This window comes from Tachyglossus aculeatus, chromosome X3, assembly GCF_015852505.1.
Source record: "Tachyglossus aculeatus isolate mTacAcu1 chromosome X3, mTacAcu1.pri, whole genome shotgun sequence".
Classification (NCBI taxonomy): Eukaryota; Metazoa; Chordata; class Mammalia; order Monotremata; family Tachyglossidae; genus Tachyglossus; species Tachyglossus aculeatus.
Window position 1 is genome coordinate 6,186,473 of NC_052099.1, and position 24,764 is coordinate 6,211,236.

General features: G+C 44.5%; 1 protein-coding gene across 2 annotated transcripts in view; it reads right to left on the reverse strand.

Moving 5' to 3' along the window:
- Nucleotides 1-744: 744 nt before the first annotated feature.
- PIGG (phosphatidylinositol glycan anchor biosynthesis class G) overlaps nucleotides 745-24,764 on the reverse strand; it is a 54,235-nt gene continuing 30,215 nt past the window's right edge. The window contains exons 9-13 of one of the 2 annotated variants that reach the window (XM_038770170.1): nucleotides 23,434-23,882; nucleotides 21,933-22,124; nucleotides 17,883-18,192; nucleotides 15,804-15,967; nucleotides 745-1,490 (exon numbers count right to left, since the gene is read on the reverse strand). In XM_038770170.1, coding sequence (XP_038626098.1) covers nucleotides 1,268-1,490; nucleotides 15,804-15,967; nucleotides 17,883-18,192; nucleotides 21,933-22,124; nucleotides 23,434-23,882 — 1,338 coding nt within the window. In that variant the 3' untranslated portion in view covers nucleotides 745-1,267. The remainder of the gene's footprint in view (nucleotides 1,491-15,803; nucleotides 15,968-17,882; nucleotides 18,193-21,932; nucleotides 22,125-23,433; nucleotides 23,883-24,764) is intronic. The other variant, XM_038770171.1, reaches the window with a different exon arrangement.

Here is a 24,764-nt window from a genome sequence, read left to right on the forward strand (position 1 = left end):
CTTCCTTTTGTCTGCTGGGTGACCTTGGGCAAGTCGCTTCACTTCTCTGGACCTCCGTTACCTCATCTGTAAAATGGGGATTCAGACTGAGCCCTATGTGACACATGGACTGTGTCCAACTTGATTAGTTTCTATCTACCTCAGTGCTTAGTAGAGTACCTGGAGTATACCATTTAAAAAAAGAAAAAAGATGGTTCTTGCCCCATGCCATGGGGGTTGGGGGGTGGGGGGCGGGGAGGGGAAGTGAGCCACACTTCCCCTCTTCCCCCACCACCATCTCAGTTGTTGAGATTACTTCAGCAAGTGGCTCAAGCTTCTGGACTGCAATCAAAGTCTGACTGAGGCCCACCCAGATTGAACTGTTGGCTTCACTTCTCAATAGAACTCCTGAATGAGAGGCAAGAGAGGCAGTGAAGAGATGGGGATTTCAACTTAAAGAGAGCAGAACTGAACTGAAGAGAGCCAGGGCAAAGAGAGAGGCAAGATAGTAGGGAAATCATCATTAGCATGAATCAAATTTGCCCTGGTTCCCTTAGTTCTTTGCAGATTCACTCCCTTGGCAAGAGAAATTGAAACAGATGCTCTGTCCATCTGTTTCCTCCTCCCTCCCTTGCCCCACTCCCTCCCCCTCTCCCTCCCTCCTTTCCTTACTGCCACACAGTAAAACTCAGGATTCTAAAGTTCCCAATGTGGGCTTCTTCTAAATCATTTGGCTCGTAGGAAGGACATACCCAGGCTACAGGCTAATGTTTTAGCTCTTTATTACAAGTTATTGTAGATCACCAATACTGTACAGAACAGGAAAAAATCCCCAGTGGAGCAAACCACACAGTACGCTTGGAAGGCCATCCCCCATATATACCAGTTTAAGAAATACCACACTTCACCAGTTTGGGTGGAAGAGTTCAAGGCTTTTCTTTACCAAGATATAACATAAAGCTGGATCGAAGATGCTTTAATTCAGTAGTGTCCAGGGCCATCGTGAAAGAAAAATAACCACCATACGTACACAAATTTCACATTTCATAATGAACCAAACCCTTGTAAAAAATAGACTAATTATGCAAGGGAGCATTATCTCAATTCCAATGCAAGAGTTAAAGGGAATAGAAGAGTTGTCACTACCCATAGAATTCACCAACCGAAGATCATTCATGCTACTTTTCTAGAATGATCATGTCTACGTTTAAAATGACCCCCCACTGATCAAATCCAGTCAGTAATCAACACGGACCAAGATTTCTGCCTGTAAGAATGGTTTCCTCTCTTAGTCCTGGATTTTGTGCAACTGGCTTTGATCCATGGCTGTGAAAAACAGACAAACAGCCGCGGTAATGAATAGGTGCATTCCCTCATAAAGAAGTTTTGGAGAGAAAACACTCCATATAAACAAATGGTAGCGTAGGGTCGTCACCAAAATGATATAGGCCGAGACTGGAATGGAACAAATCAGGGCATAGCAGAAGCAACCATGACTCATCGCTGAGCTCCTGTTAATAAGAACAAAACAATGAATGGGAATGAGGACCTAGCTCTCAGGCAGTTTTCTACCATTTCATTTTCCCGGCCAGTTACTTTTTCAAGTAAGCGATAGCCTGATTAGAAAAACAAATATGCAAGCGAAAGAGATTTAAAATATTTAGGGGTTTGGAGCCCTTGTCTCCCGTTCTTTTGTAGGAGGTTGGCAGCAGTATATTCTCTCTCCTTCCACCAGCCCAGCCACCCAGAAGCCATTAATTCTGCATTTTTACTTCAGGTAGTCATGTCCCACACCACCTCCCCTGGAGAGCAGACAGAATCAATCTTATTTATTGAGTGTTGTGTACAGAACACTGTTCTAAACACTTGGGAGAGCACAATATAACAGACACATTCTCCGCCCACCACAAGCTTACAGTCTAGAGGACTTGGAGAATGAACCCCAGACAACTTTATTTTGGGTAGGGAACATGTCTGCTGACTCTGTTATATTGCACTCTCCCAGGCACTTAGTACGGTGCTCTGCATCCATAAGTGATCAATAGATATCGTTGACTGAAGCTTTGCGATTACTTCCAAAAAATGTTATAGCTTCTTGAACCCCCTAACAGATCTTGAGGCAGTCTGGCCTACTGAAGACAATAAAGATGACATGGGATTGGGATCTACCACTTGTCTGCTGTGTGACCTTGGGGAAAGTTACTTAACTTCTCTGGGCCTCAGTTTCCTCATCAGTAAAATGGGGACTCACAATCTGTTCTCCCTCCCACTCAGACTGTGAGGTCCTGTGTGAGACAGGAACTGTGTCCAATCTGATTTTCTTGTACCTGGCCCAGAGCTCAGCAGGGTGCTGGGAAGACAGTAAAGGCTGAATATCATCACCGTCATCGTCGTTATGATAATGATTACCTTTACGTCCATGCTCTGTGATTATTTCTCCCACTCACCATACCTCTTGGTAAGGTTATGGTTCTGAGCTTCATGCACTTTTTATGCTAGTCAGGTTGAACATTAAATTATTTCTCAGAGCTTTAGATCATTGTGAATTTAGTAGGTACCACCATTAATTTTCCTGGAAATGCATACGATTAGGTCTGGTAAACCACAGCATAGAGGATGGCAGAGAAGAGTGGCCCCAGAATACAAATAAGGAAAATGCCTGCTCTTGATCCAATCACCTAGAATGTGATTCACCTGAATCAATTCTTAGTAGAAAAGGCTGAAAAATGTGGACTACCACACTAGATAGGTTTGCTGTGAATTAATGAAAAAGCCTGGGTGGTCAGGTCAGAGCTGGGGGTGCCCTGTCTGCTTCATCTCCCCCCATTTCTATTGAGGTAAAGCGGGGGAGGGAGCAAGAGTCGGCCCGGGGCCGTTCAATATATTTAACGCAGCCATGCTGGAGGATATGAGAGACCTGGATGCAGGTGTTAAAGTACCCTTTTGCTCCTCTGGGAAACTCTTCCAACCCAACAGGTCTGTGAGAATCATTCAAAATCCTGGAGGCAGCCACTGGAGATTTGTGATTTGCGAATGATGGCACCCTACAGTATCCCACCCAAGACAACACACAAATGATTGTAAACCGCTTACCTGCTGATCTCCTACCGCAACCCAGCCTGCACACTTCGCTCTTCTAACACCAACTTACTCACCGTATAGCTCCGTCTCACCTATCTCACCGCCGACCCCTCGCCCACGTCCTCTCTCTGGCCTGAAACTCCCTCCCACTTCGTATCTGACAGACCACCGCTCTCCCCACCTTCAGGGAAATCCCATCTCCTCCAAGAGGCCTTCCCCAATTCAGCTCTCATTACCCCTACCCCTCTTTTCTTCGGTGTTACCTATGTGTTTGGATCTGTACCCTTTAAGCATCTGATATCCACCCCACCCTTAGCCCAACAGCACTTCTGTGCGTATCCTTCTAACTGTCCATTTCCCCTATCTGCTTGGCCCATAGGAAGAGCTCAATAAATACCACAATTATTATCTGAGAAGAAGCTCCAAGAGAATCATGAGACAAAGAGGCAAGAGCAAAAAAACAGGGTGAAACATGCAAAGGACCAGGCTGACAGCATAGTAAGCACTTAACAAATACCACTAACACCCCCCCCCCCAACCAAAAGCGAAAACAAAGGATAATCCTTGAGTAAACATATGCAAATGGTGTGACAGACTATATGGTCCCACACTGGGCTTTTGGCCCACATGGGCACCTAAGGGGGCATTTCACCATCTTCGAATTTGAAGGATCGATCTCTATATCCTTGGTACCCCAAGTCGCAATTTATAGAGCTCATTCTGTTTGTGGTTCTGCTTCTTAGCCTCACGTTTTCCCCAGTCTTCACTTCAGAAAGAATACCACGATTTCTTAGTGCTATGAGCCAGGTTGCTCTGTCTGTGGCTGATCTTGAGGTTGGACTTCAGTGCCCTTTTGAATTGTTCTTCAGCCTACCTAGTGGATAGAGCCCGGGCCTGGGAATCAGAAGGACCTGGCTTCTAATCCCGGCTCCACCACTTGTCTGCCTTTTGGCTCCACCTTGGGCAAGTCACTTCACTTCTCTGTGCCTCAATTCCCTCATCTGTAAAATGGGGATTAACACTGTGAGTCCCAGGTAGGACAGGGACTGCGTCCAACCTGACTGCCTTGCATCTACCCCAGCGCTTAGGACAGTGCTTGGCACATAGTAAGCACTTAACAAATGCCATAATTATTATTACTTATCGGTGTTCCATCTCAGCTGCTCACCCAGCATCAGCCACTCCTGTTCACTCATGCAATCTTTTTGTCCATTTTGAATTCTAGTCCTCTTATACATCAACCCCCAGCAACTAGCTGTGTTGTCTGTGCTGAAATCGGTAGAAACATTGGAGACTAAATGCAACATTGTTAGATGGCAGCTGGCACATTAGCCACCCAGTGAGAGCCAGCTAGGAATGATAAACCAAAACCTTTGGGGAGGGGGGAAATTCATGTTTTCCCTTTTAATTTTGAAAGAGAAAGGGACCAAGAGGACTGGGGAAAACATTTTAGGTTTCAGAAGTAGAGTGAAACCCTGCTCTCCAGGAAGGGCTACAGGCCTCTCAAGAGGGACTCCGCCACTTGTCTGTTGTGTGACCTTGGGCCAGTCATTTAACATCTCTGTGCCTCACCTCATCTGCCAAATGGGGGCTAAGACTGTGAGCCCCATATGGGACATGAATTGTGTTCAACCCCATTAGGTTGATATACCATCCTAGTGCTTAGTACAGTGCCTGGAATCAATCAATCAATCGTATTTATTGAGCGCTTACTGTGTGCAGAGCACTGTACTAAGCGCTTGGGAAGTACAAGTCGGCAACACATAGAGACAGTCCCTACCCAACAGCGGGCTCACAGTCTAGAAACAGCGGGCTCACAGTCTGGAACATAGTAAGCACTTAACAAAATACCATTAAAAAAAAAAAGAAGGGATGCCTGGAGAAGCGATCAGCCCCAGCTGAGTTTGAATGTAAAAAGGGGCTGCAGGGGGACAGCAAAGAGGAAGTAAGGCAGCAAGCTCTTTGCTCCGCAGAGAACAGCCAAACCCCTGCAACTCAGAGGCCACAAGCCAGTAGGATCCCCTTCTATAAAAGCAGCTTGGCCCAGTGGCTAAAGAACAGGCCTGGGAATTGAAAGGACCTGGGTTTTAATCCCGGCTCTGCCGCTTGTCTGCTGTGACCTTGATCAAGTCACTTGACTTTTCTGTGCCTTGGCTACCTCATCTGTAAAATGGGGATTAAGACTGTGCACCCCATATGAGACTGTGTCCAACCCAATTAGCTTGTATCTACCCCAACACTTTAGTACAGTGCCTGGCACGTAGTAGCACTTAATACCATTAAAAAAAAAGTAACTTTGAAAACTAGCTGAAGTTGAACTTACTTGGAAGAACCCTGGTGGCCAAATTCACGTGAATCTATATGAAATGCTGAAATATCTAGTTTCATTTTTTCTATCAGAAAAGTGGGACAGTTCGATAGCTTTCAATAAACACGGAGAGTAGCTGTTAATGAAAATCTGGGGGTACAACAATTAAGTACGTACTCCTGTGGCTTTCAATTTTCCTCATTTTCTTTTCTGGCACCCCACCCCCTGAAATCGACTTTTCATCTCAGCGTCTCCTGGAAATAGCCTTCCCTAAAATAACTGACTCTCCACTCAAGGAAATTTGTTCAAATCCCCTGTTCCCTTGCCCCAGGTCCAGTCTTGTAGGGTGGGGCATGAAATAACCAGAAATTGGGGTTGTGCCCTGAGTGGTGAAGGCTTCTGACTGAAGAATCACATCTTCCCTCTAGACTTTAGGCTCACTGTAGGCAGGGAACGTGTCTACCATCTCAGTTGTATCGTACTTTCCCAAGTGCTTAGTACAGTGCTCAATCAACCAATCAGTGCTCAATCAACCAATCACCAGGCTATGACACTATGGTCAACACCGCCTCTCGGCTGTGGTCACATGTTGGAAGTGGGTTTTGGATATAAAACTCTCAGGTGCGCTTCACAGTGTGCTGCATCTTGCCCGCCTAATCACTCGCTGCAGCTAGTGGGATCATGGCTGACAGGGACAAGACGTCTCTACCATCAATTCCTTTGGGCAGGCTCTCCGTCCCAATTTTTTTCTTGACTGGACCATGGCTTATCTGTCTTTTACTTGGTCCCTGCCTAGGCCCTCATTTCCAGCCAGTCAATCAATCAGTGGTATTTACTGAGCGCTTATTATGTGCAGAGCACTGTACTAAGAGCTTGGGAGAGTACGCTATAACTGAACTCTGAGTTTATTATCTCCAGGCTGTGAGCTCGTTGCGGGCAGGGAATGAGTATGTGTATTGATACTTTTAAACTGTGAGCCCACTGTTGGGTAGGGACTGTCTCTATATGTTGCCACTTGTACTTCCCAAGTGCTTATTACAGTGCTCTGCACACAGTAAGCGCTCAATAAATACGATTGATGATGATGATGATGATATATTGTACTCTCCCAAGCACTTAGTACAGTGCTTTGCATACAGTATGCTCTCAATAAATACAACTGAATGAATGACTAAATGAATTAGCCGACATGTTCCCTACCCACAGGAGCTTAGGGCCTAGAAGGAGAGACGGACATTATTATAAATAAATGATGGATATGTACATAAGTGCTGAGGGTGGGATGAACAAAGGGGGCAAGTCCAAGTGCAAGGGAGGAAAAGTCAGAGGGACACAAAGAGAAAGGGTATGCAAGATGGGGGGGGGGGAGGGAGAGAGAGAGAGAGAGGGAGGGAGGGAGAGAGAGACGGAAAGCACACAGCAGTGGGAGAAGATGGACTCAGGAGACTGCAGCAGTACATGCAGTGAGGAGAAAGCCATTAGCGAGGATGGGCAATCAAGTGCGCATACACAATAGTATTTGAGGAAGCCCTGAGAATTGGAAAAGGAGAGGAGCTTTAGATGCAGGCACAGGGGAACGGCAAGAAACAAAATACAGACTGTTTTTGCTCTCATCGCTTTTTGCAATGGGTCTGCTCTCGTGGTCTAATGAGAAGCAGTGTGGCCTAGTGGATAAAGCACGGGCCTGGGAGTCAGAAGGACCTGGGTTTTAATCCTGGTTCTGCCACTTCTCTGCTGTGTGACCCTGGGGAAGTCACTTCACTTCTCTGGGTGTCAGTTACTTCATCTGTAAAATGGGGATTAAGACTGTGAGCCCTATGAGGAACAGGGACTGTGTGCAACCCAATTACCTCGTATCTACCCCAGTGCTTAGTCAAGTGCCTGGCACAAAGTAAGTGCTTAACAAATACCACAATTATTATCATTGTTATTATTAGCACTTGCCTAGGGGAAGATGGGAGGAAAGGGGCACGAAGGAAGATGATGGACCTTAACTGTCGTGAATCCTGAATCCATCTTCTTTTAAGATGAGCCTTTCTTTTCTAATGCTGAGTGGCCAGTGAAACTTCCCCTGGTTTTGAAGCACGAAAATAGAGATTTCATAACTATTAAGCATAAAGACTTTTGTACTCATTTGAAAACCTCAATTATGCTTATAAAACACCTCAACAGCTTTTTAATGAGTTTTACATTTACTATACTCTCTTTAATAATTGCTAATTCATAAATTCACCCCCTAGAGAAGCAGCATGGCTTTGTAGAAAGAGCACGGCCTTAGGTGTCAGAGGTCGTGGGTTCTTATCCCAGCTCTGCCACTTGTCAGCTGTGTGACTTTGGGCAAGTCACTTAACTTCTGAGCCTCAGTTACCTCATCTGTAAAGTGGGGATTAAGACTGTGAGCCCCACGTGGGAAAACCTGAGTACCTTGTATCTACCCCAGCGCTTAGAACAGTGCTTGGCACATAGTAAGCGCTTAACAAATACCATCATCATCATTATTATTATTATTGTTATTGCTCGCTGTGGGCAGGGAATGTGTCTACCAACTCTGTTACACTGGTCTCTCCCAAGTGCTTAGAACAGTGCCCAGCACACAGTAAACTCAATGAATATGACTGGTTGATTGACTGATAAAAGTGTTGTCAATCAACAGTATTTACTGCACACTGTGTGCAGAGCCCTCAGATATACCTGTCATCCAAAGATTTCAGCAGCCTTCTTGGGACAGAAGATGACAACATGAAAAAGCAAGGAATCCTCTTGCGAGCAGTGGCAAATCAATCAATCAATTAACAGTATTTACTGGCATTTACTGTGTGCAGAGCATGGTACTAAGCAGTTGGGAGAGTACAACAGAGTTTCTTCTTCCAAATACTTAGAAATGAAGCTTCAGTGTAGAATAATCTCTTTTTTTAAGCTATTTACATGTGCAGTTCCTTAAAAGTCAGCTTTTCCTGACAAGCTACAGTTTGAATTCTGTCCATTATGATTTTAAGTCTTCCCATAAATGTTCTTGGTCTATTGAAATATTCCCATACTTCAACAGAAAGGACATTACAATGTTTGGAAATGCTCATTAAAAACCACAAAGCCTAATAAAAGACTATCTTTTCTGGGATGTGGGCACAGATTTACTAATGTAAAGTTCTAGGAGAAGCTCTGTACCTCAAGCCTGCAGCATTTTAGAGATCCGTTACAGTCAGTGCTCTTGACTAAACAAGAACTCCCTGGAGTTGAGAATCAGCAATTATTTAGCTTCTTTCTTTGGAAACAATAGAAACTTGATATCCTCTCTCTTTCTCCTAACTTATTTCTGAAATGGCTTTCAGAAAAAAGAAAAGTCTGAGAAGCAAACAGAATGAAGTGTGAAACAAATTTACTGAACCTTTAAAACAAATGGGGGGTAGAGAATAATTTTTTTTCCTATGGAAACATGTTGTATAAAAGTGTCCAACAAAATGTAAGTTGTTTTCAACTCTTATGAAATCTTTGATCAGTTTTTTTGTAAGAGCTTTTATGAAAAGCTGCTATTTGGCAACAGTTTTTTCTCTTTCATGGAATCAAAGGACTGCACCTAATTTACAGTGGATTCCTGAAACTGCCACTTGAACTATCTTCAGTGGTCAATTTACAGAAGAGGCAAAAGGGAGGTGGTAAAATTAGAGAAAGGGCAAAGGGGAGGGCAGATGGAGAGAGGAAGGGAGAGAAGAGGAAGGAAGGGAGGTGGGTGGGTGGGGGGGAGGGAGGGAGGGAGGGAGAGGGGGAGAGAGAGAGAGAGAGAGAGAGAGAGAGAGAGAGAGAGAGAGAGAGAGAAACATGCCATGACATTCTGAAATTGGTTCCCAAATATAAAATTAATTTTCTGGGATATTTCCCCACAGGACTGTTGCCCCAAAGTGGAAACTTCCAAGATTTCTTTTAAGTTTTGTAAGAAATAGTGAAAATGTATGCCTTCTCCCTTCCCTCATCCTGTAAATTTGCCCAATGAACTCAACAGACTGTAAAGCTCGCCTTTTTATGTAAATATTTATGAAGCGCTTACTATGTGTCAAGCACTGTTCTAAACACGGGGTAGATACAAGTTAATCACGTTGGACACAGTCCCTGTCCCACATAGGGCTCACAGTCTAAATCAGAGGGAGAAGGATTTAATCCCCACTTATAGATGAGTTAACTGAGTTACAGAGAAGTTAACATGACTTGCTCAAGGCCAAACAGCAGACAAGTGGCAGAGCCGAGACTAAAACCCAGATCCTCTGACTCCTAGTGCTCTTTCCACTAGGCCAAGCTGCTTCTCCCTGTGGGCAGGGAAGCTGTCTACTGCACTGTACTCTCCCAAGTGCTTAGTACAGTGCTCAGCACATAGTAAGCACTCAATAAACACCACCGATTGACTTGGCTGCCTCCCGCTCCTCCTCCCCAACTTTCTCCTCAATCCTGGCAATAGAAGCTAAGTCGTCAGCACCATTTCCATCAACTCAAACAAACTTTCATAATGGGGATGTGTAAGCTCCTTGTAGGCAGGGAACAGGTCCACCTGACGCTCTCCCAAGTGCTTAGAAGAGTGCTCTGAAATCAATGATTTCTATTGAGCGCTTACTGTGTGCAGAGCACTGTACTAAATGCTTGGGAGAGTACAGCATAATATAACAGGCATTCCCTGCCCACAATGAGCTTGTAGTCTAGAGAAGGAGACAGACATTAATATAAATGAATTATGGACATGTACATACATGCTGAGGGGCTGAGGGGGGTAAAAGGAGTAAATGAAGGTGATTCAGAAGGGAATGGGAGAAAAGGAGGTGAGTCAGGGAAGGCCTCTTGGAGATGTGCCTTCAATAAGGCACATAGTAAGCACTGAATAAATACTATTGATTGAATGATCAATCTGAGGGGAGCAAAGGTCCCAGGTTGCATTGCATCCTCTTGCTAAGAGTGGATAGAATGAGTCTAGATTACTGGATTCTGTTTGTCTGAATGGATGAGCTGCTTCTGAACACAGGAAATCCTCTACCTCTCTACCATTCAACACTAATGTGTCATCCAGTTGTTAAAACAAGATGGAGCAGTGGAATAAATCAGTATAATTTGTGATAGCTGTGAATTCTTGTCCACACTCCAGCTCAACAGCTATACCTTGCCCTCCTCTCTAATGAAAAGGGTAACATAGAGACAGTCCTATGTTAGAGCTGCTGCAGTAGGCATTACATTGATCACATGGTGGATAAGGGAATTTTTTTTGGCAGGGTGGGGGGATTGGGGGGCTGCTTCAGAAGCAGCGTGGCTTAGTGGAAAGAGCATGGGCTTGGGAGTCAGAGGTCATGGGTTCTAATCCCAGCTCCACCACTTGTCAGCTGTGTAACTTTGGGCAAGTCACTTAACATCTCTGTGCCTCAGTTCCCTCATCTGTAAAATGGGGATTAAGACCGTGAGCCCCACATGGTACAACCTGATTACCTTGTATCTACCCCAGTGGTCAGAACAGTGCTTGGCACATAGTAAGTGTTTAACAAATACCACCATTATTATTATTATGTGTGATTTCTGCCTTGCCTGTCTGAAATCCCCTGCCTGCTGAGATCTCCTGGAAACACTTAGGAATGCAAAACCACTTTGTTACTAGTGTTAACATTTCAGGGAGCAGTTTCTCTCTTCATTTTTTTAGGCTGAAGTCTCTTTTCCATTTACAAAGCTTATTAGCAGTGGGTTTTGTCTATCCTCCCAGAGGTAATTTACAAAGAATTAAGAGTTTGCTGAGTTCTCTGTGGAAAGGCTTAGGTAGGTAAAACTGCTTTATTAGGTGTATTATGTGTTACATGCATTCAAGTACTAAAAGAATCTCTTTTGAGGTGTATATTTTCCCAGCAGTATTCCTTCTAAACTTCAAAGTCAGAAGTTAAACACTGGAAAAGCCTGATTCTGGAAACATTTTAAATGAAAAAAGCAGCAACTTTAATCACAGGTTATGATGGACACCAAACTATGATGTAGACAATCCCTCCGAATTCTACCACAAGTGAAATTTTTGGGTATCTACATGTGGTATTTCTTCAGTGTATGGAAAAATTATTAAGTAGCTCAACCTAAAGAATATGTCCCTCTAAGGCTGAAGAGATCAACAGAGCAGCACACCAAAGAGTTCCTGGAAATGAAACCCCTATATTAAGTTTATGGGAAACGAGAAATTACTAGGCTCTCACTAATAGCTGTGTCATCTTTGAATATGAAATGCGTGTGTGTGTGGTGGGGGCGTGGAGGGATAGAGGACCGAAGGGGGAAGAAAAAGACACAAAATTCTTACAAATTAGGAAAAAGACAATGGAAACATGGACAAGTACTCATGCAACCTGATTTGGAATTTGTTGAGTGCTTACTATGTGCAGAGCACTGTATTACGTGCTTGGGAGAGTACAACAGAATTAGCAGACACTTCCCCTGCCCATAATGAGTTTAGTCTCACATGCCAAAGTCTAGTGAAAACCTTGGAGATCAAAATTTACAAGTATAAGAATTCCCACAGCACTTCCCATTCTAGGTAAGGTACACTGAGACCCACACTTGGAAGGCAAAATTAAAATTGGTTCCAAATTCAAAATTCTGTCCTAAAAGGTGGTGTTAAATGAGCAGATGCTGGAAATGCTCCTGTCTTCCTTGAAAAAATATAAAAATATACAGAAATCCATGACAATATTTCTGTATATTCCCAGCTCCTTTTATCAGATAGAAAGGCCCTAAACTCTTTTTTAACTTCATTGTAATAGAGGAGTGATTAAAATGAATGAGTCACTGTAAGTTAAAAATCCAACGAGCCATAGCATTTCCTACTTTGTTCCTTAACCAACAAACTACTGTGTATTCTGGGTGCTGGTTGGAGAGTATGAAGTTCACATCCTCTCTCCCAGCAATCCATGTATTCTGTAAGTCACCCACACATTCTAACCCATGCTCCTACTTTTGTTTCAATCTAATAAGAGCAATAATAATCATAATAATCTACTTACTCCCAAACATTTTGCTTCCCAACCAAGTCTTTCTGCTACTCAAGAACCACCTACCCACCCACCCTGCCTTGCCCTCTTGCTCACCCAGTCATCTATTTGCCCATTCTCTGTAAGCTCGCTGTGGGCCAGGAACGTGTCTACCATCTGTTACGTTGTACTCTCCCGTGTGCTCAGAGTACACTGCTCTGCACACAGTGAGTGCTCAATAAATACGATTGACTGATTGATGATTCAGGTGTGAATTTCCCAGTTAACCCACCACCTCCTCACCACTGTCTTTCCCCTGCTGTTTCTCTAAAGGAGGTCTCTCTAAATCCACCCTATCTACCTGGGCTTCTGATAAGCTCGTTACGGGCAGGGAACAGTGTCTACTGCCGCTGCTGTATTGTGCTCTCCCAAGCACTTAGGACAGTGCTCTGCACATGGTAAGTGCTCAATAAATACCATGGATTGATTCCCCTCGCACTTCTAAAGGCACTTGCCCCATCTCTCCTCCCTCACTGCTTCGACTTCTCTCTTCAATTCTATTGTCTCCTTCCCCTCTGCCTTCAAACATGCCAAAGACTCCCCCATACTTATTTATATCCACTTGCAGCACTTACACAGGTTTATTCAATGGCATACTTGATTATTTAGCTTGATTACTGCTTGGAAATATTTTTTATGTCCATCTCTCCCATTAGAAGGCAAGCTACTTGTGGGCAGGGTTGTGTCACTTCCTTGTTTAGAACTTCCCAAGTTCTTAGTACAAAAAATTGTGCCCAGTGGATCTCAAACAGTTCTGTTACTACTACCACTACCACTAATCTGTCAATCAATTAATGGCATTTATTGAGTGCTTACTGTGTGCAGAGCCACTGTACTAAGAGCTTGGCAGAGTTCAAGACAACAGAGTTGGCAGACACGTCCCCTGCCTTCTTTCATTCATTCATTCAATAGTATTTATTGAGCACTTACTGTGTGCACAGCACTGTACTAAGCATTTGGGAAGTACAAATCAGCAACATATAGAGACGGTCCATACCCAACAACGGGCTCTTTTCTTATGCTGCCTTGTCATCTCCGATCCATAGCGACACCATGGACACATCTCTCCCAGAATGCCCTGTTCTCCATCTGCGATCGTTCTGGTAGTGTATCAATACCAATATCAACATCAATGGTAAAAATACGTAAGTGGTTTACCATTGCCTTCTTCCGCACAGTAAACTTGAGTCTCCGCTCTCAACTTCTCCCATGTCCCTGTTGCCCAGCAACGGTGAGATTTGACTTGTAGCAGATGGCCTTACACTCGCTAGCCACTGCCCAAGCAAGGAATGGAATGGGCATGCCTCTCCTGGACTTTCTCTTCCGTGGCAGAGACTGTTAGAGTACTGGAAACTCTCTGGGTGCTATCCTTCAAGGGGCTTATAATCTAGGCATTCACCCATTGTACATCTGATGGGAGAGCTTCATTCTAAAATAGTATATAAATTGCATTAGGGTAAAATAGTATCTGCGGTGGAGGACAGAGCACAAGGATAGTTGGCTCTACGGCCACAGATTTAACCCTCAGGCCAACCAACCATCTCCAATGGATATTGTTAGTACGAGGCTCAGCACGGGTCATTTCCACAACTAGAAAGCCACACAGCTGCAAGCTCTGGTGATAACAGGAGCCCCTACCACCCTACCCTTTACCACTCTACTCATGGATTCGCTTCACTACCAGTAGTATCATCTTCAGATAGAAGGGTCAACTTGATGTGTGTGTGTGTTTTGTTTTTCCTTTCCCACTGGTTTTCACAAGAAAACAGTAGTGATACCCCCGTCCCCCTTCCCGGACCACCTCCCCAGCCCTTACTAAAGCCAATCTGAGTATACAACTATGGCTTATGAACTTCGGGAAGTGGGGAGGGAGGCGCGGCAGCATCTGCCATGGTCTCACAGAGGTACCCTGTCCAAAACCACGGCGGTCCACTGACTCTCACTTGTTGCCTCTGGTGACATCCACTTAGAATGGATGGTGCAGATGTCGATGGGTTCACTGCATCTCATTCAGATGAATCACCATTCAAGGGGGACCTCGCTGAATTTCGACAATCCAATGCATCATTGCAAGATGCCAAAACAGATGAAGAATTTATGGTGTCTCCGCCACCAGCTACACTCCTGGAATTCAAATGTCTCGCATCCATTTTCAAGAGAGAAGAACTCAGAAATAGGACTGAAAAAAGAGTCTAATGGAGAGAGTTCAAAGATGGGTGGAGGTGTTCAAAAGGAGTTCGCTTGCTACAAAGGGCTTTAAGAAGACTGCTGTTCAAGCTAAATTAGACAACATCTTTACTAATATTGAAAAACCAGTACCACAGTCAGTTGAACAAGTCTCTCCTTCTACAGCCTCCTCATTATGTAATCATAACACAGCTCATTTAACTTTGCGATGTTATGCTTTGAATTCCTTAAAAAAGGTTAAACAAATAGTTTAGTGATTTCGTTTCTCCTTACAGTATGTAGCATGTAAGAGAATTTCATATTACTTGTCCAGAGGTTTTGAAATGGATCCTAATTTATAATGTTTGTTTTGAGTCCGATGCATGCCCAAATCAAAGCAGTCCCGACTCAACCATGTTTTCCAGGAACATAACCTACTTCTATTGTGGGGGTGCCCCTGTCTATGTATTCATGAAACCGAAAAAAGAATGAACAGAACAGACCAGACAAATGATCCCTATGGGATGACACTGGATCCCGCTTTCTCTCCCTGGACTGCTGGGACTGAAACTCGGCTTCTTTTCTTTTTCCCCTCTTTCCCCATCCCTTCCCTAGTGCTCTGGCCCATCTGCCTACTGGCTCTCATTGATTATTGGAAACTGCCTGGGGAAAAAAAATGACAAGAGTCAGACAAGTGAAAACTCGTCAGCCTCCCTGGTTGATTGCTAAAAAGACGGCACCACTGTCATGGAACCTTCTTTTCCCAAGGCCAGAGTACATACCTTATTCTTGCAAATAATCCCACCTCAGCGGGAGCCAGATGAGAGGGTGCAGATGGCACGCGCCCTTGCACAAACACCCAAACACTTAGTGAACTGCTCTGCACAGAGTAAGTGCTCAATAAATACGACTGATTGGTTGATCGCTTGAAGACGATTGTCTCTAGCTCCGAAAGTACGTCTGGCCACTCTATTAGATATGCAAACTGCACAGTCATCCGCTGCCAACTATGTTCTACTGCAGCTGAGTAGCGGTTGAAACCTGCACCAATTTTAGGCTGATTAAAAACAAACCTGCAGATCCTGGCGAATTTGGGCCCAGGTAATAAATCGGGCATCCAAAATCATTTGGTCCACCATGGACTTAAAGCATTTGATTACACTCCTGTATTCATAATACTGTACTGTTTTTAAGAGGAGCGACTTGATTACCAGATGGTTTAGTTTAAATGATATGATTACCTCTTAATTTCAGAGCTCAAGTAACACAGCAAGTGAACGGCCCAGAGCACAGGTCCAGCATACGTAGCAAACCCTGTCAGGAAAATTGCTGGCATTTCTATATAGCTGTTTAAGCCAACAAAGCCTGCTGAAATATCCACTGTGGCGATGTTATTTGAATTACCCTGAAAAGAAGAAGAAAACAACCAAATGCTCTCATGGCTAAACAGTCACAGGGTATAGGATAGCTGTCTCAGATTATTACACTAAGTGCATATGTAGGTGCTTATAGGGGCTGGATGGATTTCCTTTGTCTTCTGGGTGGTCTAGTCGATAAAGCCCGGGGCCTGGGAGTAAGAAGGACATGGGGTTCTCATTCCGGCTTTGCCAAGTGTCTGCTGTGTGACCTTGGGTGAGTTGCTTAACTTCTCCAGGTCTCAGTTATGACACCTGTAAAATGGGAATTAAGATTGGGAGCCCCTTGTGGGACATGGGCTTGATTAGCTTGTATCTACCCTAGTGCACAGTAAAGTATCTGACACAAAGTAAGCTTCTCTTCTACGATACAGGAGAAATGGGTGGGATGAATTTTTAGACCCACACATTTAATTCTATTAACCACTTGGATTATGGAGGGGAAACCCGTCCTCCTGCTCTCCTCCCAGATTCTCTCCTCAATGCAGTATTCTTCCCCCGGGGAGGAAAGTTAATTCCCTGGCCCTAGGGTGGCCATCAGGTGAGAAGTCTGCTCACGTCAGTTCCAAAAGTGGATGGAGTATAGAAGCGGTTGCTAGGGAGCAGAGCGGCAGTTAAACTGCCACTGGAAGAGTTCTGGGCTTCGTGCACGCCTGCCCGATTTCCTGTACAGTCTTAGATGGGCAGGAAACCCAGGACTCTGGCTGCCCAGTGCAAGGCCGTTGCCCGCCTGTGTGAGCCATCCTGGTAGCGGCCGGGGTGCTAGAAGCGGGGTCCCACAGAGCCAGACATGGCTGGAGATTGGCTTCTTGGGAGCGCTGGTACCTGCCCCAGGGGCTGCTTTCGCTGGGTACCATCGAACGCACCTCCTCTAGGAGTGAGTTTCCATCTGGTTTGGGTTTAGCCCTGGGTATTTCCAACTCAACGTAGCAAAAGCCCTCGTCTCGAAAGAGGGAGCCGCAAGGGTCGGGGAGCTCTTTGGGTCCACCTGGGTTCACCTTGGCACCTCTTCAACCTGCCCCGCACTCCCACCCCTCTCCACTCCTTGCCGATGGATTTCCCAAGCCTCTGTACGGTTGTAGCCCTTGGCATTCCTTAGTCCTTTCTCCATTAAGGGCTCACCCCAAAATGAGCCTTCACGGAGGAGTAGGGATCAGAAGTCAGAGGATCTGGGTTCTGATGCCGGCTCTGCCACGTGCCTGCTGTGTGACCTTGGACAAGTCACTTCACTTCTTTGTGCTTCAGTTTACCTCATCTGTAAAATGGGAATTCAAAACCTATTCTCCCTCCTGCTTAGATGGCAAGCCCCCTGTGGGACAGGGACTTGTGACTGACCTGATGATCTTGTATCTTCCCCAGCACTTAGAACTGGGCTTGACCCACAATAAATGCTTAACAAATACCACAATTATTGTGAGCTGCTCTGCCTGGGCAGTTGCGGGGTGGGGGAGAAAGCAATTTTACTCTCTGCATACTCTGCACTGGTTATCACATTTGAATTTCCACATGCCAAGCCCTTCCCTCAGTGGGAAAGAAGTTAATTGGCTCCATTAATATTTAAAAAGTAAAGAGGCTTCTATTTTGGGCAACAATATACTGGGAAGCAGCGTGGCCTAATGGAAAGGGCTCGGGTCTGGGAGTCAGAGGACCTGGGTTCTAATCCCAGCTCTGCCCCCTGCTTACCGTGGGACCTTGGGGAAGTCCCTTCACTTCTCTGGGCCTCAGTTTCCTCAACTGCAAAATGGGGATTCAACATCTGTTCTCCCTCCTACTTAGACCGTGAGCCCCATATGGGATAGGGACTGTGTCCAACCCGATTAACTTATATCCATAGCAGTGCTTAGCACGGTCCTTGACACATTGTAAGCGCTTAACAAATACCACAATCAAACGACGACAATTTACCTGAAAATAGAAGAATGCTTGGCCAAACCAATAGTGCATGATAGTAATCTGAGCTGTGCTGAGCTGCAGAAGCTTCCAGATGAACTTAGTCATCAGGGTTTGAATCAATAGGCAAAATACCAAAACTGGGAGATTGTGAGGTCTAAATAGCAACGATGCCAAAAGAACTAATCCACAATAAATTTCCCACAAGCCTATACTCTTGATGTTGAAGTCCCTCGGAATTACTTGGGATTGAAGTAAAGCTTTGGTCCCCGTGAAGAGAATGCCAAGGACGAAGACGTAAACAAAACGGGCTTCGATAATACCCCTAAAAGAAGGCAAAAGAATGCGTTAGATTTATTAGCACCTACTTGTCTAATAGCCCTTCTCAAGTCTACTTTGTAGGAGGGGGGAAACAAGTAGAATTCTGTCAAAGAAAAATTATAAATGTGTTCCTATAGGTCTTTACCAGCATGGCTCAGTGGAAAGAGCACAGGCTTGGGAGTCAGAGGTCATGGGTTCTAATCCTGGCTCCACCGCTTGTCAGCTGTGTGACTTTGGACAAGTCACTTAACTTTTCTGTGCCTCAGTTACCTATGTAAAATGGGGATTAAGACTGTGAGCCTGATCCCCTTGGGACAACCTGATCCCCTTGTATCCTCCCCAGTGCTTAGAACAGTGCTTTGCACATAGTAAATGCTTAACAAATGCCATCATTATTTACCACAGAATAAGCCCGATTCTCCTAGGCCATAGGCAAGTTTTTCAGCCGAGTTCTCTGTCAATCAATGGTATTTACTGAGCACTTACTGTGCACTGAGCACTGTACTAAACGCTTGGGAGAGGACAATACAGTAGAGCTGGTAGACACACACCCTGCCTACAACAAGCTTACCGTCTACAGTTCTTCCTTTGGAGTTCCCCAGAGAGCAACAATACGTGCCTCCAGGGTGCAGAGGGGGGAAACAATCTTCCTCTACCAGCTCCTGGAACTACTGTGGGGCTTCTGGCCAACCACACGACCGCCTGCCCCACAATTCTCGCAAGTGCCTCTGTTCCCTCACCTGTGAAGTGAGGATGAAGATTGGGAGCCCTATGTGGGACAGGGACTATGTCCAACTCGATTATCTCGTAAATCCGCCAGTGCCTAGTACAGTGCCTGGCCCAAAGTACGTGCCTGACAAATACCGTACAAATTTTAAACAAACAAAAATCTTAAGAGTGTTCTATTTACCCTCCCAAGGATAAGTGAACTGAAAATGTTAAATGAGATTAGGGAAGCTGTAAAACTAGGGCAGGTAGCAATAGTGAGAGACTTCAATTATCCTCACCCAGACTGACTGTACAATTCATCAGGAAGACAAGTGGAGGTGAGGTTTTTCAACTGGATAAAAGCTGCTTTCTGGAACAGCTAATCATCAAGACAACAAGGAAAGATGGTAAATTTCACTGTTCTGGTGGACTAGCAGATTGCCAATGTCATGCTTATAGTCCTACATATAAGAAGAGTTCCAGAGGTGATCTTGGGAATTACAGACTAGAAAGACTCACTTTTATGCCTGGCAAACTTGGGGAATTAACAATTAAGTTGAGGATCAGTGCACACTTAGAAGAGCACAAATTGTTAGAGGAACATGGAGAAACTATGCCCCAAAAACATTTCAGACATTTCTGAAAGGGAATCAGCAGACACAGTGTGTCAATTTTCAAAAGGCTTTTGACAAGGTTCTACCCAAAGCCTTAAAAAGAAACAAAAAGTAGTTATGGGATTGGAAGTTATAAGTATATATTGAATTTATAATAATAATTGTGGTATTTGCTAAGCACTTACTAAGTGTCAAGCACTGTTCTAATTGCTGGGAAAGATACAAGATCGTCAAGTAAGAAATGGTCCCTGTCCTACACATGTCTTAGTTTGTGCTAAGTAGGAGGGAGAATGGGAATTGAATCCCCATTTTTCAGCTAAGTTAACTGAGGCACAGAGAATAATAATAACTGTGGCATTTGTTAAGCGCTTACTATGTGCCAGGCACTGTACTAAATGCTGGAGTAGATAATCGGGTTGGACACAGTACCTTGTCCCACATGGGGCTCACAGTCTTAATCCCCATTTGACTGATGAGGAAACTGAAGCACAGTGAAGTGAACTGACTTCCCCAAGATCACAAAGCAGGCATGTGGCAGAGCCGGGATTAGAACCCAGGTCCTCTGACTCCGAGGCCCACGCTCTTTCAACTAGACCACGCTGCTCATCCTGTATTGAACACCGCCCGTATGCAAAGCACTGTACTAGATACTTGGGAGCATATAATAAATACAAAGTATTGCCTTTATACAGATGATGAAACTGGGGCACAAGAGGGTTAAGTGAGTTGCCAAGATCACACAACAGGCAAGATACTGGGCCTAATTTAAAGAGAGATAGGCAGAGCAAAATATATACATATATGGGAAGATTCAAATGACAAAAACAAATAAAAAGATGGAATAAATAGATAACTGCAATAGTGTATAGGGCAGCTAATGAGATGACACCATCAGGGAGGTAGAGATTCTGGAGGTCAGTTTTTAGGAGGACTTGTGTGGCTGCACATAGTTCTAGAAATTGGTTCTAGGGTCAGAAGAGAGATTTATGATACAAACCTTCCATCTACTATAGAACAAGAAGCAGCACGGCACGGGCCTGGGAGTCAGAAGAAACCAGATTCTAATTCCGGCTCCGCCACTTGTTTGCTGTGTGACTTTGGGCAAGTCGCTTCACTACTCTTCCCCGCTTCAAAGCTTGTTCCCTTTGTTCATCTCCCCTCCCAGTCCCACAGCACTTACGTATATATCTGTAATTAATTTAATTACATTAATGTCTGCCTCCCCCATTCTACACTGTAAGATCATTGTCGGCAAGGAATGTGTCTGTTTATTGTTGTATTGTACTCTCCCAAGCGCTTAGTACAGTGCTCTGTAAAATGGGTGTGAAGACTGTGAGCTCCATGCAGGACAAAGGACTGTGTCCAACCTGATGAGCCTGTATCTACCCCAGAACATAGTACAGTGCCTGGCACATAGTAAGCGCTTAACAAATATCATTAAAAAAAAGGTTAGCACAAGCACAGGAGGCAGTGGCCTGATGAAGGAAACCAAAATTTGTTCTCCCTTAAATAGTACAGCTGTGCAAATGAACATATGCCCTCTGGGGTGCTGGGGTGGGAGGCTTGTCACTCATAGAGCCTCTCTTGTGTCACCACCGAGCACTGCGAGGTTTCGGCTCTCGCATCCTCAGGCCTGGGTCACTCCACCTTGCTTGTAGGGAGATCCAGTCAGGCACGTGCTGAAGAGGCAAGAGCCACAGTCGTCAGATTCTCCCGTCTCTAACCTCTTCAAAGCCCCACCTTAAACTGTTCACCATAATCCTCCTTATGTCTTCAGTTTTTCAGAGCCCTGGCAACCCATCCTAGATTCTTACCCAAAAAAAAAGAAACATCTTTGACATTCTAAACTCCTCAGAGTGGGGAATTAAACAGTGAAATATCATGGAATCTAGGGAAGAACTTGGAGATTCTTTCCTTGGTCTTGAAAACCCAGTTAACATTCATGTCTAAACAAGCCTCAAAATTACAGAAAACTGTTTCTGACACAGAACTGCACCAGATGTTACTAAGAGAGAACCTACTGTTTCATATTTTTTCCCCCTCAGAGGCTGGCTCCAAAGATATGATTCCACACCATCTGACAGATTTTTATTTTGCTGAACAACAAAGATTCATGTTTCAGAGGTGCTGACCCCCCAAAATACCCCATTAACAAGTCTGCTGATTCTGTCGTATGGTACTCTCCTAAAAGCTCAGTACGGTGCTCTGCACATAGTATGTGCTCAATAAAGCATTGATTGATTAACTGAAAATCATCTATCTCTACATATTTATTCAGTGAAAACATAACCTACTGATCCATAGGAACCAAGAGTTCCTATTCTACAGGATCTAAAATAATACTTTTCCATAATACCTTTTAGTACTCAAGACATTATAACAGTCCTTAAAAGACTGTTTACATATTTGCAGATGCACTTACTTTGAAATATTCTTGCTGTCTTGTTGCCATGGAAATACCACATTTCCAATGGCTGCCCGGTAGCTATAGATGCCCAAGAGCCCAAGTGCCATCGCTATTTTGGAAACCAGAGAGCATCTTCTCTGAACCAAAATAAAGATCATAACGAGGGAGATGGCCGCCAGAAAAGAAAGTGCTGTTTTGTGGTCCGAACTGGAATGAAATAAAAGGTACACATAATTACCATCAAGTGCATTTCATTCATTTTTGAATAACCAAACGAAATTATTGAATGCAAACGTTGAATCAAGGAGGGGACTTAGGAGGGAAGGTGTGGGGTTTTAGTTTCGGACATGATGAGCCTGAGATGCCGGCAAGGAATCTAAGTAGACACGTCTTGAAGGCAGGAGGAAATGCGAGACTGTAAAGAAGGAGAGAGGAGGGAGTTCAGGGTTATTGAGGTAGATTTGGGAGTCATCTGCACACTGAAGTTGTAGCTGAAGCCATGGGAGTGGATGAGCTCCCCAAGGGACAAGAAGAGGGGACCCAGAACAGTGCCTTGATGGACACCCACAGTTGGGGGGGTGGAGTGGGAGGCACAGGAAGAGTTGGGGAAAGAATCCGAGGAGGACTGGGTCAGCGAGGTGCAAGAAGAACCAGGGTAAACCTGTGTCAGGAGAACCAAGGTCAGAATGGGTTTCCAAGAGAAGGGAGTAGTTCACAGTGTTTAAGGCAGTGTTTAAGAGGACGGTTAGGGTTACAGTGAGTTATATTTGTCAAAGAGGTGCCCCTGAAGAGCGCAACATCAGTGGATCAAGGGCGGGGGGGGGGTGGGGGGGGGGGGCGGAAACCAGGTTTTACAGGTTCGAGAAGAGCCTTGGAGGAGAGGAAATGGAGGCTTCAAGTACACATCACCCATTCGAAGGGTTTGGATGAGAAAGGAAGGGGGGAGATGGGAAAGTAGCTGGATGGTACAGTGGGACCCGGAAATGTTTCCTTTTTTACGACGGGGAGACGCGGGTGTTCTTGAAGGCAGAGGGGAAAGGGCATCTAGCGAGTGACAGGTTGAAAATGGTAGTCAGAGAGGAGAGAAAAGGGGATGCAAGTGTTTATAGGAGTTGAGAAGGGGTGGGGTGGGAGACGCAGGTGACGGAGCTGGATTTTGCAAGCAAGTGAGAGAACTCGTGGGAGATGGTAGAGGAGAATGAAAGAGTGGAAGGGTGGGACAGGGAAGGGAGAGGGAGATTTGGAGAAGCTCATACCTAACTGTTTACATTTTGGCAAAAAGTACTTGGCAGGGTCACTGGGGGCAAAAGAGGAGGGAGGCAGGGGTGTTGGGGGTTTCAGGAGGGAGTTAAAGGTCTGGAATGGTTCGACAGGGCAATGGACACATGAGCCAATGAGGGAGGAGAAATTACTATTTTCCACACAGACAGAATATCATTCTCTTGGCAAAGAGAATGCAAAAACATGAACTATTCATCTCCTTCCTATAGAAAAACATAACAATGCCAGTTTTCACCTGGTCAGCCAGTGTCCAAAGTCTAGCCGATGAGCCCACTGAACTCCTGTCTGATTTAATGAACGGAGTAATCGGCAGCAAATGAGAATGATCCAAGGACTTGCCAATCCCATCCATTTTTCAGAGCCTTTGAGTAGGTCGCCAGACGCCCTGTCCTTTTTTTGATCATTCTCTAGTTTGTCGGTCCAGTCACTCTTGTACAGCTCCTCAGATTCTCCAGAACCTAACTTCCCAGCCGAGTGAAGCTGAAGATCAGTTTCTTTTCCAAGAAAGTAGTTTCTACAGATTTCTTGACATAGAACTAGACAAAGTGTATTGACGAGAAAATACCAGGTTTGATGTTCTTCTTCTATAAAGCTGCTTGCACCCAAACTCAAAACATGGCCAATAGTTCCTATCAAAATAAGCAGATCTAATTCCGACCAGCTGGAACTGGAGGCAGCTGGATTCTATGAAAAGAAAATGTATCATTTCAGATATAATTTGAAAATTATATGCCACTTGTTAAGTTTGTAATTAAAACACGCTTACGGTACTTGCTCACAAAAAACAACCAAATGATCCGTTTGCCCTCCCTCGACCCTGCCACCACGTGAAGATAATGATCCAATTTCACCTTGGTTCTCATCCTGCATTTTTACTTTATAAGAAGGTTAATTTTAGGATAACTACCAAGTTAGCATCCTAACAATGTCTTTCAATTATTCTACTTCAAACCATTTTCTAGTTCTACACACATATTACCTTTTTATTTATTTATGGTATTTGGTAAGCGCTCACTATGTGCCAGGCACTGTAGTAGACGCCGGGGTAGATAAAAGCTAATCAGGTTGGACACAGTCCATGTCCCATTTGGGATTCACGGTCTTAATCCCCATTTTACAGATTAGGGAAGTGAGGCTCAGAAAAGTGAAGTGACTTGCCCAAGATCATACAGCAGACAAGTGGGAGAACTGGGATAAGAACCCATGTCCTTCTGACTCCCAGACCCATGCTCTCTCCACTAGGCCACACTGCTTCTCTGTTTGGAGGCCATTTTTAAGGAAGTGCTACCTGAACCACATGAAATAAGAGAACTGAGTGACTTTCCTGAAAAATTCATGCAGAAAGAGAACTTTGGCTCGATTGTCTAGATATTTCAAGGTTTGGTTTTTGTTTTTTTTAAATGGTATTTGTTAAGTGCTTACTATGTGCCAGGCATTGTTCAAAGTAAAAGTGTGTTTTGGCCTCGGATTAGTGCCTCAATTCTCCACTTCCTTTAGCTAGACCTAGCCTTACAGATGTGGATTTTTTCTTCTAAGGCTCATAATGAAAGGCATGTAAGTGCTCTT